The sequence below is a fragment of the Carassius auratus genome, chromosome 1 (assembly GCF_003368295.1).
Source record: "Carassius auratus strain Wakin chromosome 1, ASM336829v1, whole genome shotgun sequence".
NCBI classification, from domain to species: Eukaryota; Metazoa; Chordata; class Actinopteri; order Cypriniformes; family Cyprinidae; genus Carassius; species Carassius auratus.
The window spans coordinates 32,904,019-32,918,170 of record NC_039243.1 but is presented as its reverse complement, the minus strand read 5'-3'; the positions used below and the strand labels follow the sequence as shown (position 1 = coordinate 32,918,170).

Here is a 14,152-nt window from a genome sequence, read left to right as displayed (position 1 = left end):
CATATAAATACAACATTTGTGTGTGTGTGTGTGTGTGTGTGGTGTACCTCACATGTTACACTTCACAGTGTGTGCTGATCCTTTCATCAGTCTTTGGAAATATGCATATATGTGTTTAAAGGCTTGGCTATTGATTTAGTGTGGACAGTTTCAGTTTTCTATAATTTTGTTTGTATCATTTTTAAAGAAAGAGGATTTTTTTAATAAAGGTACCTTTTTAAAATCTTTTTTTTGTTTTGTTTTTTAAATCATGTTTGAAAACACCAATGCACTGCAGCGTAATGTGTAATAAGTCTCTGATTGGGTGACAATATTTTATTATAGTTTTCAATGGTTATATGACAGCTCATACAAAGTGTTATAATTTGTAATTATATATGCATGACTGTATAAAAGAATGACTGTGTGAAGTTCAGACTGTAATTACCAGATGGCTTTGATCTCCTCTGTAAGTTACATTTTAACCATAGATAGGAAGTCAAATTAAGAATACACAGTGACAAAGTGTTACTTGGCATTCAAAACAAATGTATTATAGACTTAAACCCTTGCCTTTATGACCCCAAAGGATGATTTGTCACATGTGTTGATATGATGTCATATAAATGGAATGTACAGTATTGTTCAAAATAATAGCAGTACAATGTAACTAACCAGAATAATCAAGGTTTTTAGTATATTTTTTATTGCTACGTGGCAAACAAGTTACCAGTAGGTTCAATAGATTGTCAGAAAACAAACAAGACCCAGCATTCATGATATGCACGCTCTTAAGGCTGTGCAATTGGGCAATTAGTTGAAAGGGGTGTGTTCAAAAAAATAGCAGTGTCTACCTTTGACTGTACAAACTCAAAACTATTTTGTACAAACATTTTTTTTTCTGGGATTTAGCAATCCTGTGAATCACTAAACTAATATTTAGTTGTATGACCACAGTTTTTTAAAACTGCTTGACATCTGTGTGGCATGGAGTCAACCAACTTGTGGCACCTCTCAGCTGTTATTCCACTCCATGATTCTTTAACAACATTCCACAATACATTCACATCTCTTGGTTTTGCTTCAGAAACAGCATTTTTGATATCACCCCACAAGTTCTCAATTGGATTAAGGTCTGGAGATTGGGCTGGCCACTCCATAACATTATTTTTGTTGGTTTGGAACCAAGATTTTGCCCGTTTACTAGTGTGTTTTGGGTCATTGTCTTGTTGAAACAACCATTTCAAGGGCATGTCCTCTTCAGCATAGGGCAACATGACCTCTTCAAGTATTTTAACATATGCAAACTGATCCATGATCCCTGGTATGCGATAAATAGGCCCAACACCATAGTAGGAGAAACATGCCCATATCATGATGCTTGCACCTCCATGCTTCACTGTCTTCACGGTGTACTGTGGCTTGAATTCAGAGTTTGGGGGTCGTCTCACAAACTGCCTGTGGCTCTTGGACCCAAAAAGAACAATTTTACTCTCATCAGTCCACAAAATGTTCCTCCATTTCTCTTTAGGCCAGTTGATGTGTTCTTTGGCAAATTGTAACCTCTTCTGCACATGCCTTTTTTTTAACAGAGGGACTTTGCGGAGGATTCTTGAAAATAGATTAGCTTCACACAGACGTCTTCTAACTGTCACAGTACTTACAGGTAACTCCAGACTGTCTTTGATCATCCTGGAGGTGATCATTGGCTGAGCCTTTGCCATTCTGGTTATTCTTCTATCCATTTTGATGGTTGTCTTCCGTTTTCTTCCACGTCTCTCTGGTTTTGCTCTCCATTTTAAGGCATTGGAGATAATTTTAGCTGAACAGCCTATCATTTTTTGCACCTCTTTATAGGTTTTCCCCTCTCTAATCAACTTTTTAATCAAAGTACGCTGTTCTTCTGAACAATGTCTTGAACGACCCATTTTCCTCAGCTTTCAAATGCATGTTCAACAAGTGTTGGCTTCATCCTTAAATAGGGGCCACCTGATTCACACCTGTTTCTTCACAAAATTGATGACCTCAGTGATTGAATGCCACACTGCTATTTTTTTGAACACACCCCTTTCAACTAATTCAACTAATTGCCCAATCGCACAGCCTTAAGAGCGTGCATATCATGAATGCTGGGTCTCATTTGTTTTCTGAGAATCTACTGAACCTACTGGTAACTTGTTTGCCACGTAGCAATAAAAAAATATACGAAAAACCTTGATTATTCTGGTTAGTCACATTGTACTGCTATTATTTTGAACAATACTGTATTAGTTACCTCACAATTCATGAACAGTATTTTGAAAAGAACAGTATAGAATACATAACAAAAATAACAGTGTGCTAGACATATATAGACACCCATGTGAATGGCATAGTTTTATTTCTCACTTTTATTTTTCATTATTATTATATTTGAATATTTAATTCTGTAAATGCAAGAATCTGTGCAAAACACACACACACACACACACACACACACACACACACATACACACACACATTCCCACACTGGCGTATGAAACACTTAACATTATTTGACTAAACCCATAATGAAACTCATTCTTCTCACCTAAAGGTCAAATAATGACTCACATAACCGTCCATGACATTTCTTTCATTTTAGTTTCCCATGGGCACTGAGACAAGACACACAAAAGCTGAACATGTCCATCCTTTGATAAATCCTCAAATGGGTGGTCTAACATGTGTGAACCTGTGTAGGACAGCAACACGGTGCAGATGTGCACATGATGAGTCGAAAGCATGAACAGCGCAGGTTTACAGCATTGAACTGAAAGAGGATCAGTGGAAAGCACATCCATGCATCTTATTCACATTTACTTCCTACTGAGTTGAAATGTAAATAATTCTTAAAGAAACAGTTCACCCCAAAATTAGTAAATGTTGACTGAATATTCACTTTAGAGTTCCTAGAATTTAATTTCTATATGTAATTTTTAAATATTTATGATGTTTAAAAGTTTTTTATGATGTTTAAAAGTTTTTTATCTTTCTGTATGATGAAAAGAAATATATTTGATCTGCTGTCTATTATAGAGTAAAATAACAACTTTGTATGCTGACATCAATATGAACTACTATCAATTGTTAGAATGACTATAAGTTTAAAGAAATCTTATGACCATTTGCCCACAGATATAAACAATAACACCTGAGCACTTTTTCTGACTGGCTGATTTTGGATCATATCATGTCCACAGCCAATAAGAAATACTTACTTATACATCTGATATCAGTTACTGCCGTCTTTCTATCGTTCCCACACACACCCAAAACATTAGATTGTGAACATTATACTTTACAGTTTGCATGATCACATCACACCACATTCCACTCCAACGTCTAGTTAACGGTCAAAGTTTACAATCATGTCATCATGCCGTCAAGACAGGTTTTGGACCTTGCCATTTTGGCAATATTTATGTTTTATTTTTATTTTTTGTATTAGTATGTATGGACATGTGAAATAGAATTACAATTTACAAAACTGTATTATATTAGAATAAATTTTTAAACTTTAATTTTACTGCATTTTACTGTATTTTCAGCATCATTCCTCCAGTCTCCAGTGTCACATGATCTTCAGAAATCATTTCAATATGCTGATTTGCTGCTCAAGAAACATTTCTTAAATATTATAAACGTTGGAAACGGTTGTAGCACATAATCATTTCTTCCAGGATACTTTGATATTCTTTGACCAAACAGAAAGTTCCAATAGAAAGTTAAAAACAACTGTAGTTTGTTTGTTTATTGTTTATTTGTAACTATCACTTTTGATCTTATGGCCCCAAACCCAAGTGTGAGTCATGCATAAATAATTAAACTGGCAAATAAATAAATCTGTAAATAAATTGATACTGTATTAACAGTGAACCAAACTTAAACTGAGACAGATATACAGATATACCTAATATATGAGCTCTTTTAACATCAGGATAATTCTATAATCTCTTCAAGGCAAAAAAGAACATTCGGAGAGGAACACAGTGCACCTCTCATGTATCAGAATACAGGTCAGACATCAGTGTGTGTGTGTGTGTGTGTGTGTATGGGTGTGTAAAGGGAAGTTTCAAGTCTATTCAAGTTGCAGCTCAAACAGACCCAGGCATTCACTGGAAGGGAACAGACTCGTAGCGAATACGTGTGTGTTCTCATCGCTTCCATTCAAAAATCATGTTTTTACATGTCTACTGTTGCACCTGGGCTTCTGGAAGAGCTGAGAGATCAAAGTCGTGCAATTTCAGTAAAAGGAGGGGTTTACCTTCACACAAACAAACAGACACATGATGCAACCACAAGGTTACACAAATACTGAATATATAAAGCTCCAAATGTCCAGCTACATGGATATATTGTATTATGACCTCAAAACTGCCATCACACAGCCTTAATTTATCATGACAGTCATGCTTCCTCTCTTTCATTCACTCACACACCGATGCAGACACATGGGAGATGTGTATTGTTTGGTGGGCTGGGTTTCACATTCATTGTTCCTTTGTGTGGCACGAGGTGGCCTGACAGCCCCACCCATGAATTCAGACATTCCTATTGGACGATATCCCTCACCTATTGGTACAACACCTCCTCTCTATTGGCTGAGTGTGGCTGTGACATACACAAAGGTCTAGAATCAAAACTAGTCTTCATGAAACTTACTCAGAAGACAAACATCAAAGCACACATACACGACCAGAACTTAAGCATTTCTTGTATAGACAGATGTGATTAAAGCATGTCTACACTTGCAGGACATTCTCCAATATGTCTATAGTGATACAAAGAAGAATTACAAGCAGACTGTCAGTTTAACTGGAAATGTATTTTAGAAAATTCTATGGATTCATGATACTTCATTATAAAACCAGACCATTATTAGAGCATAATTATGGAGCCAAAAGAGTCTCAATAAAGATAAATGCACACACTACATTCACATATGCACACACAGGATTCATACATGCACACATATGATTCATAAATACACACACAAGATACACAAATGCGCACAAAATTTACAAATGCACACAGAAAATTTTAAAAGCACAGAAGATTCACAAATGCATACAAAATTCAGAAATGCACACAAAATTCTGAAATACACACACAATTCAGAAATGCAAACAACATTTACAAATGCACTCAAGATTCACAAATGCACAGGACAAGATTCACAAATGTATTTCTGATGCACACACACATATATCTTGATTTACAAACTACTTGCGGTTCCTGAACTTCACTGCATTTGTGTGTGAATTTTGAGACTCCCCTGACTTGGCTCGACACACAAATGCTTTTTTTTAAACAGGGAATGATCAGCAACCAATCAGATATCTCCCTTCTTTTAGCCAATCACAAGAACGCACCCCAAGTGGGGGATTGTTTACTTATAAGCCAATCACATGGCGTTCACACAGCGCAATATGGCATTTTATAGCCTACTTATTTATGAAATTGTATGAACATACAGATGTTTAGATTACAATTCAGGTTTATTTTTTATTATTTTTTACAAAATATAAATTTAAAAATGTCTCAATACATATAGCCCAGTGACTGCAGAAAAAAAGTTAACCATGGATTCATTTGCAATAGGCAACTATTTCATTTTATTGAAATATTTTAATGAAAGTAAAAAATATTTTTACACCTTTTTGAATATTTAAATATATCTAAATATTCTTTTGGATGCAATATAGAAGTCACTTTAATTATAATATTCGGTCCCTACATGAAGAGAAAGTCAGTGGTCCGCTGCGAGAGGAAAGTGATTCTCCGGCTGCGAAAAGTGGGTCTCCAGCTGCGTGAGGAAAGTGAGTCGTTCGCTTAGGAAAGTGAGTCGCCGGCTGCGTGAGGAAAGTGAATCGTTCGCTCAACTTCGCTGCGTGAGGAAAGTGAATCGTTCGCTGAGGAAAGTGAGTCGTTCGCTGCGAGAGGAAAGTGACACTCAGGCTGCGGAAAGTGAGTCTCCTGCTGCACAAAGTGGGTGTCCGGCTGCGCAAAGTGAGTCGCCGGCTGCGTGAGGTAGTGAGTCGTTCGCTGAGGAAAGTGAGTCGTTCGCTGCGTGAGGAAAGTGAGTCGTTCGCTGATTGGCTTATAAGTAAACAATCCCCCACGTGGGGTGGATTCTTGTGATTGGCTAAAACAAGGGAGATATCTGATTGGTTGCAGATCATTCCCTGTTTAAAAAAAGGCATTTGTGTGTCGAGCCAAGTCAGGGGAGTCTCAAAATTCACACACAAATGCAGTGAAGTTCACAGACCGCAAGCAGTTTGTAAATCAAGATATATGTGTGTGTGCATCAGAAATACATTTGTGAATCTTGTCCTGTGCATTTGTGAATCTTGAGTGCATTTGTAAATGTTGTTTGCATTTCTGAATTGTGTGTGCATTTCTGAATTTTGTGTGCATTTCTGAATTTTGTATGCATTTGTGAATCTTCTGTGCTTTTTACATTTTGTGTGTGCATTCGTAAATTTTGTGCGCATTTGTGTATCTTGTGTGTGCATTTATGAATCATGTGTGTGCATGTATGAATACTGTGTGTGCATATGTGAATGTAGTGTGTGCATTTATCTTTATTGAGACTCTTTTGGCTCCATACATATTGCACTTTCTGACTATTGAACTATATGTATGACTTTAAAACAATCATAAAATCAATCTATCAACAAACTACATGTAATGTAGTCGCAAACTGGTATGCATTAATCATCTAATTCTGTATTTATTTCAAACAGTAGCTATTTGATGTCTGCTCTAGAGTTATTTCTTTGACTACAGCGCCTCCCTGTGGACAATACTTTCAAGTTTTAACTTTCTAGATTCAGCTTTCACTTTAACACACTACAATTTGAAATAAGTTTTAGCCTATTTGAGTTTAAAGCAGCTGTTTGTTTTTGTTTTTTTACCTTGAAATATCAGTTTTAACCTTGAATATTAGTATCATCACAAAGCTATTTTCAGTTGAGATAAGCATACATTTTAAATTGATTTTATTTATATATATATAAAAGCAATATAGAATAAGCCACACATCAGAAAACACATCAAATTTATCAGGTGGTCATAACATGCAGTTATTCTGACTACTGTCAGATCAGCTCAGTTATTATTGTCATTATGTGGTCAGTCATAGAGGAGACATACATACTGTTTGCTTTGATTTCATGAGTTTATTGTGAATATCATGGCAATGAAATATTAGAACATTTTAGTAGTAGCACCTTTTTCATCAGCTTTTAACGAGCATTAATATCCTTAAAGAGGGCAAACATTTTGCTTATCTTTATTTGCTGTGGGTAAACACAAACATTGAAACAAGCTTGCTAATAATGCCAGTTATGAGACTGGTTGTGATATTATATTGAATAATACAATTAATGAATTTGAATATTATATTGCTGTACTGAAATGTCAAGGAAGTTATTAACCATACAAACAATAAAAAAAAAAGTGGAAAACTGATGAATGCTTTTAAAATATTGCTTTACTGAGTACAAATGAGTCTTTGGTTTTATTTAATCGAGCTGAGTTCATAACAAAAATATCTTTAAAAAAGAAATGATTAGGAGTTTTTTTCTGTAATAGATCTAGTCAAACAGAGAATGGTTATTATGTTGTTCTCCGTTCTTCGTATTTTTATAGTTTCTACTAAAATATTTTTTCAATCTAAATCTATTACACATTTCATGAAATATGAATGCCAAAATGTGTTTATTGCTTACTATGTGCCATGCATAGCATCTTCACAACCAGACAAGAGATCCTTCTATCGATTTGGAATGTCATGTATTTGTAATTGGTCCTGAATTGGGTTCATCTCCCTGTGATCTGACCCACACAGAGAGTTTATGCATCATCACCGCCACACAGCAGGAGCAGGGCTTTACGGTAGTCACCTGAGGTATCACCCTGATTTAAGAGAACGGTGAGAGAAGATTGAGTTTTGCTGATATGGACAAACAAGAAAATCTATAAGGTGTTCAATGGCTAAATACTGAGCATCAGTTTACCTGAATCATCTTGTGCAGAGAGGTTGAAAACCGCTTGCGGAATTCAGTTCGTATATCCATCATGTCCACCTCACTGCGGGAAACCATGATCCTGATCAGTGTCTGGTCATCAGTGCCTGACCCCTGCTCCAGCAAAGCAGAGATACAGCAACAGGGAAGTACTTTGCAGGGTTATTACAGTTAACAAAAAATATAATTATAAAAACATTTTGTTATTTGAAATAAAATAAATGGACCCACTTTATATTAAGTGGCCTTAACTACTATGTACTTACATTTTAATTAATAATTTAGTACAATGTACTTATTGTGTACATACATGTTTTTACATTGTACTTATATTTAAAAAAAACCTACATGTAATTACATCTGTATTTAATTTCTGTAATTACATGTGAAAAAAAAAAATAAAAATCAATATTCGATTTATATTTTTATTCACTTTATGTATTAAAATAACTCAAAGTAAAACCTTTATAGGAGATAAAAACTAAACTAAAAACAACTAAATTACTAAAACTTTAACTAAAATTTAAATAAATTAAAAAAATTTAAACTTCACCTTCATGGCATTGTAAAGGCTCTCGGCAAAATAACCCGGCACACTTCGGGCACACTTCACTGAGGAGGAAGAGAAAAGAGTGTTTTAAGAGACAAAAACCTGCATATGAGTGATTCTTCAATTATAGACACTACTCCCTGTCCTCCCTGTCTTTTTTATTTCCGATCTATAATAAAAATATTGCTAAAATAAGGGAAAACATTTTTTATTTTGCACTTTCTTAGAAGAACTTGATTGAAGAATTAACCATATCTGATCGATAGAGAGAGAGATGTGTGTATGTGTGTGTGTGTGTGTGTGTGTCTTACCCACGGCCAGCAGTATTTCTTGGAGGGTTCCTGATGTCTCTCTTTGGATGCTCTCCTCTATTTCATACCCTGAGAGCTTTCTATACTCATCAAACACTGCAGAAAAACCATTAACAGAAAACAAATGAATATATAGAAACTAAAATACCAATTTCATTACCTAAATGCATGCATGTGTGTACAAACCTCTCCTAAGGTGAGCATTACTACGGTTTCCCAGTATAGTGATGAACTGGCCTTCATCGGTTCCATACTTCTGTTCTCCTGCTGTAAGCAGAGCCTACACCACCAACAGTTTTAGTCAAAAAAATATATTTGCAAACATTCAGTTGCATTGGATTTGATGTGCACTTACATACACAAACTTACCTTGGCATCGCTTTGGATGAGCTCCTCTTGAATACTCTGCTGTCTGCTGGCCTATAGAAAAATCATAATATCAAATCTATATAATAATGCAACTAAAATGACAAAACAACCACACTTAAGTTTTAGGTCGCTTTTCCAGTGGATTGAAATTTCCAATGCTATTAACATACACAGATACATTATTGTTCTTTAAATCGTTGTATTGTTAATGAACTACGTACTTGTAGCAAAACAACCAGCATCCTCCTGAAATGACCTCCAGTGTCACCAGTCACATCTTCCTCCAGATCATCCTTATGCTCTATAATATACATACAGATGTCATTTAAGAGATCATCATTCAACATATTGTTTTACAGGCACATATCAAAATTAATAACTAAGACTTAAAAGACTTCTAATGCACAAACACAGTTACCTTGCTTGTATAAACTTTTGATCTCGTTTACTTGATTAGGTAACCTTGATGCCAAGATCTCAATCAGCACTTTCTCATCTGTGCCTGCACCCTAAGACAACAAATGCAAAAGTGCAAATATAAAGTTATTGGTCTAAAAAAAAAAAAAAAAAATAATAATAATAATCATGAAATTTATATTTCACTACAATCGTGAATATATATATATATATATATATATATATATATATATATATATATATATTTTTTTTTTTTTTTTTTTTTAATGATTGACAACCCTAAAGTTATTAGCGTGTACCTTAATAGCATCTCGCAGACATGTGACATCATACATGATGGGAGGAGTCATCAGAGCTACTATCAGACTCTCAAACTTCCCACCCAGCTCTGACTTCAGATTATCCACCAAATCCTAAACGGATTAAAAAATATATTGTAGAATGCATCTTTTAAATATATATTTTCTGAAATGATTGTTTAATGTATCTTGCACAAATTCTAATAAAACAGTGTTTAATGTACATGGCCTGAGTACATAAATTATGCAGATGAGATTACATTTCCATGCAGGGTTTTGAATGCAGCCTTGATTTCTTGGCGCTGTGCATTACTGCGTGCTGTCAGCAGCTGGAGAATAGCATCCTCATCGGTGCCTGAGTAAAAATAAAAACAATTAATGTTGATAATGAGTAATCGGATATCCATCTCTTATACCCAGATGCAATATTCTCAAGTTATTCATTCATGAGAATGAAGCAAACTAATTAAACAAGCAAAATGTATAAACACTAATGCATCCACACACAGCCTTGATCATGCAAATAATAATAAACTAGTCACACTAAATGTTGTTAGATCTCTGCAATAGATTTTAATTTGCATATGCACATTTAATGCAATTGTCAAACTCACCGAGTCCTTTCATGGCCTTGTAGAGAACTTCAGCATCATTGTTAGCATTGAATCCACCATGGGCCTTCACTGTGCCTCTGCCAGCCTAAAACAATAATAATAAAAAAAAAAAATCAAGTGTTAGTTTCATGATCCTTTTTAATAGTATGTATATCTTTAACTTCAGGAACTTCAGTAATACATCTCTGAGTCACAACCACACCCACGTGCCCTCTGACTCTCCAAAAAGATGTGCATTTAAACTTTTACATGCAGTAGTTTTCCACATGGAAACTTTGAGAGACTACCACAGATCTTCTGCGGTTTATGTGTGTGGGAGGCAAGACTGGACACGAGTCATACTATACCACATCTATACCACATCTACGAATTAACATTGTTTTCCTTTTTAAAAAAGTATTGTACAGATTTACTTATTATCTGCATCCTGTTCGTGACCTAAAACTGTGACCTAATATCTAATCAAAATCAGGAAGTTGTGTAAGATTCCAGAAATAATAACCAACGGATGCAAACCGAGATTTTGCAAGAACACAGTCAAAGATCATGCTGATCATGTGATCTTCTGAAAAAAAAAAAAATATTCACACACTTCTTAAATCCTTGAGACATTTTCATTCATTTGAACACGGAAAACACTGTGAAAACACAGTCTGTTTGTGGATCAAAGGAGTCACGGGAAAAGATACCAGCAGAAACACAGGCACGCTGGTTTGTTCTCATCTCAGTTAAGTCCTCGGGGTGACAACCACACTACTGACAACAGCCCTCAGCAAGGCCTCATTAAAACAAACACACACTAAAGCCCTTTTCTCAACCTCGCTGTATGCACACAAGCACAGAACATACTGCAAATCAATGTAGCTGTTGTACACCTATTTAACACTACAAGACAGCTTGCATTCAAAATCACATACTTTCCTTAAGTGAAAAGAACAGTATGTCTGAATTAGTAGTTAAAAAAGTACCTGGATGTGCTACTGGCGAGATTTCTGAAATGTGCATACAGTACGATGTCAAAAAAAGCATCATATACTGTTGTTGTTCTCTTGTTGACCTGACTGCTTCTATTGTTCTCATTTGTAAGTCGCTTTGGATAAAAGCGTCTGCTAAATGATTAAATGTTAAAAGCCATAGACAGTATTTCAGAATTTGGAACTGTTTATTATATATATATATATATATATATATATATATATATATATATATATATATATATATATATATATATATATATATATATATATATATATTTCTGTGGTAAGGGTTTGTATGCTATAAAGTGTACAATGTAATGTGCCAATACTATGATAAAAGGTCAGAAGCTAAGCCCTCAAAAATTTTCCCATAAGCAAATTGTTTATTGTGTATAAAGTTGCAGACAGCTGCTGATTTAGACCTGGCAAACAACTTTTACTTTCTACTCACAGCTTTTTTTATTAGATAAACTAAATGATATTTTGTTGTCTGGGAGAGGAAATGTATTGTTCGTTAATGTCTCAGCTTCAGGAATGTGTTGAATAACTCAGGCCTGAATACTTTCTGTGGTTATCTTATGAATCAGGAGCCATCCATTTAAAATCCAGCCCTAAACAGAACAGAATCCTACTTGTGTACGACGGCAACATCATGCGTTACAGATTTAATCTGTGCAAACAAGACATTTAAGGAAAAAACTGGCAGATTCCTGAGACATAGTATTAAAACCTATCACACAACTTTGTCTATATCTTTTTATAAAATTTCACACCTGTGTCCACACTTTTATGAAGTCAAGTTTATTTATATAGCACTTTATACAATGCAGATTGTTTTAAAGAAGCTCATCAGTAATAAACAGGAAAGTAACAATAAATGTTGCAAAATAATTTCATTATAATACAGATTCAATTTCAGCTGTAAAGCAGCTCCACAAAAGACAATAGTGTCATTTTTCAGCTCACTAACAAGATCTCACTGGCTAGTTTCCAATTTTAGGTAATTTTGTAGTGATTTCCCATTTTATTTAGATTATTGTACTTCATTTAATTCAAATTTTACACAACATAAGCAAAATATGATTGTCAACACCATCAGATTCCAAATCCAAATTATACATAAACATTTCTCTTTCTTCAGTTCTTTAGTCTTTTTGTCCTAGTAACCTACTCAAAACTCTTGTCGGTAGGAGTCATGTTTCTCAGCCTTTGTCCAAACAATAGAGCGAGCAAACATATCTGACATATACAAATATAAGGAAATTAATGCAATATTAATTTGCCTGCAGCAAACAAGCTGCGAGTGTTCCCCAATCTGCGAGTGTTCCCCAAGCAATGCACATTGCAGCTTAGGTATTAATGAATGAAAAGTGATTTCAGTTTCTCAGTCCTGGTTATTTTCATATTGACAGTAAACTAAACGTAGTAGTATTATAGCACCAAAACATTACATTGCTGACATTGTTCTGTATTAAATATTATTAATATGCGCCACGTTAGCGGAATTAATTCACCAGTTTACTTTAACTCAACGTAAATGAGGGAGACAGACAGGAACGCCCTACGGGTGTTCCACTTCCAGCTCACGCGAGTGACTCATCGATGCTCTCATTTACAACTGTTTTGTTTCTTTCTAAACATTTGCATTGAAGACGTAAACGCTCTCTGAAATAGTTGGAAACCACGAATCATATGTATAACACAACGCTTCCAAACGCATAGTTTATGGCCTATATTGCAGGATACTGAGAAAGCATCGTTTCAATACTGTAGTGAGAGTTTGACAGCAATGCAACAAGTAAACATGGCTCCTAAGCACATTCAATGTTTTTTCTTTCTTCCCTAAGCAACTATTATGGGCGTCGCCACATGAAATGTCGCAAATCTATACAGAACATTAAGTATCTTCAAAACAAAGGCGTGTTCAAAATTAAAACACGCTACAAATGATGTTAGACTTCCATTACGGCAGTAAACTATAACTTACCATCTTTGAGATTCACGTAATACTTCAAAGAGTCCGAAGCTAAAAAAAAGAGAGAGTTAGAGAAGAGACAGAAAATAACTGTGAAGTGATATACAGCCATGTGAATATAATATAAAGCAAATTTATCAAATACTGGGAAGAGAAAAAGTTTGAAATGTTTTCATACAGATAGAGTCGTACCTGTGAACTCTATAGAAACATAAGTGTAGAAGTGCAGTTTCCATTCACTTACCTAAGAAGAGTTTTAGTTTAGGAGCAGATGACGTCAGTGCAGACCGAAGCAGCAGGAATGAGGAATGAAGGAGGAATGAACTCGACTGCGATGGGTTGAGCCCAATAGAATAAATAAAAACCCTGAGCCACACCCTGGCAAATCAGCCAGACACTGTGGATTATGGGTAGTGGTGTTTTTCTTCTTTTTTTTACACTTCAACATATCTGTGCATACGAAAGCAATGAATCACACCGAGGACCAGGCATTGCAGAAGATTACAGTACAGAGAACCATGTAAGCATTTAATATTCAAACTTATAAACATCAACTTTCTCCATCCAGGAGGCTGGTTTGTGCTTCTGGTGGTCCCCCACCCTGTTGGTA

At 35.2% G+C, this 14,152-nt stretch overlaps 1 protein-coding gene across 1 annotated transcript; it reads right to left on the bottom strand.

Annotated features, from left to right (window-relative positions):
* Positions 1-7,170: 7,170 nt before the first annotated feature.
* On the bottom strand, positions 7,171-13,904 carry LOC113108280 (annexin A5-like). Its single transcript, XM_026271216.1, has 13 exons — positions 13,787-13,904; positions 13,555-13,593; positions 10,591-10,675; positions 10,237-10,331; positions 9,977-10,090; positions 9,679-9,769; positions 9,482-9,561; positions 9,261-9,311; positions 9,078-9,171; positions 8,892-8,987; positions 8,584-8,642; positions 8,022-8,144; positions 7,171-7,920 (listed from the first exon to the last, which is right to left on the bottom strand). Exons 2-13 carry the CDS (start codon positions 13,555-13,557, stop codon positions 7,858-7,860), a joined length of 954 nt encoding a protein of 317 aa, XP_026127001.1. The 5' UTR covers positions 13,558-13,593; positions 13,787-13,904; the 3' UTR covers positions 7,171-7,857.
* Positions 13,905-14,152: the final 248 nt, after the last annotated feature.

Excerpts from the sequence above, each read along its gene's own strand:
- LOC113108280 (XM_026271216.1), bottom strand. Across the intron at positions 9,172-9,260 it reads TCATCCAAAGCGATGCCAAG|GCTCTGCTTACAGCAGGAGA; the intron begins GTAAGTTTGTGT and ends TTGGTGGTGTAG. Across the intron at positions 8,988-9,077 it reads TAATGCTCACCTTAGGAGAG|TGTTTGATGAGTATAGAAAG; the intron begins GTTTGTACACAC and ends GTTTTTCTGCAG.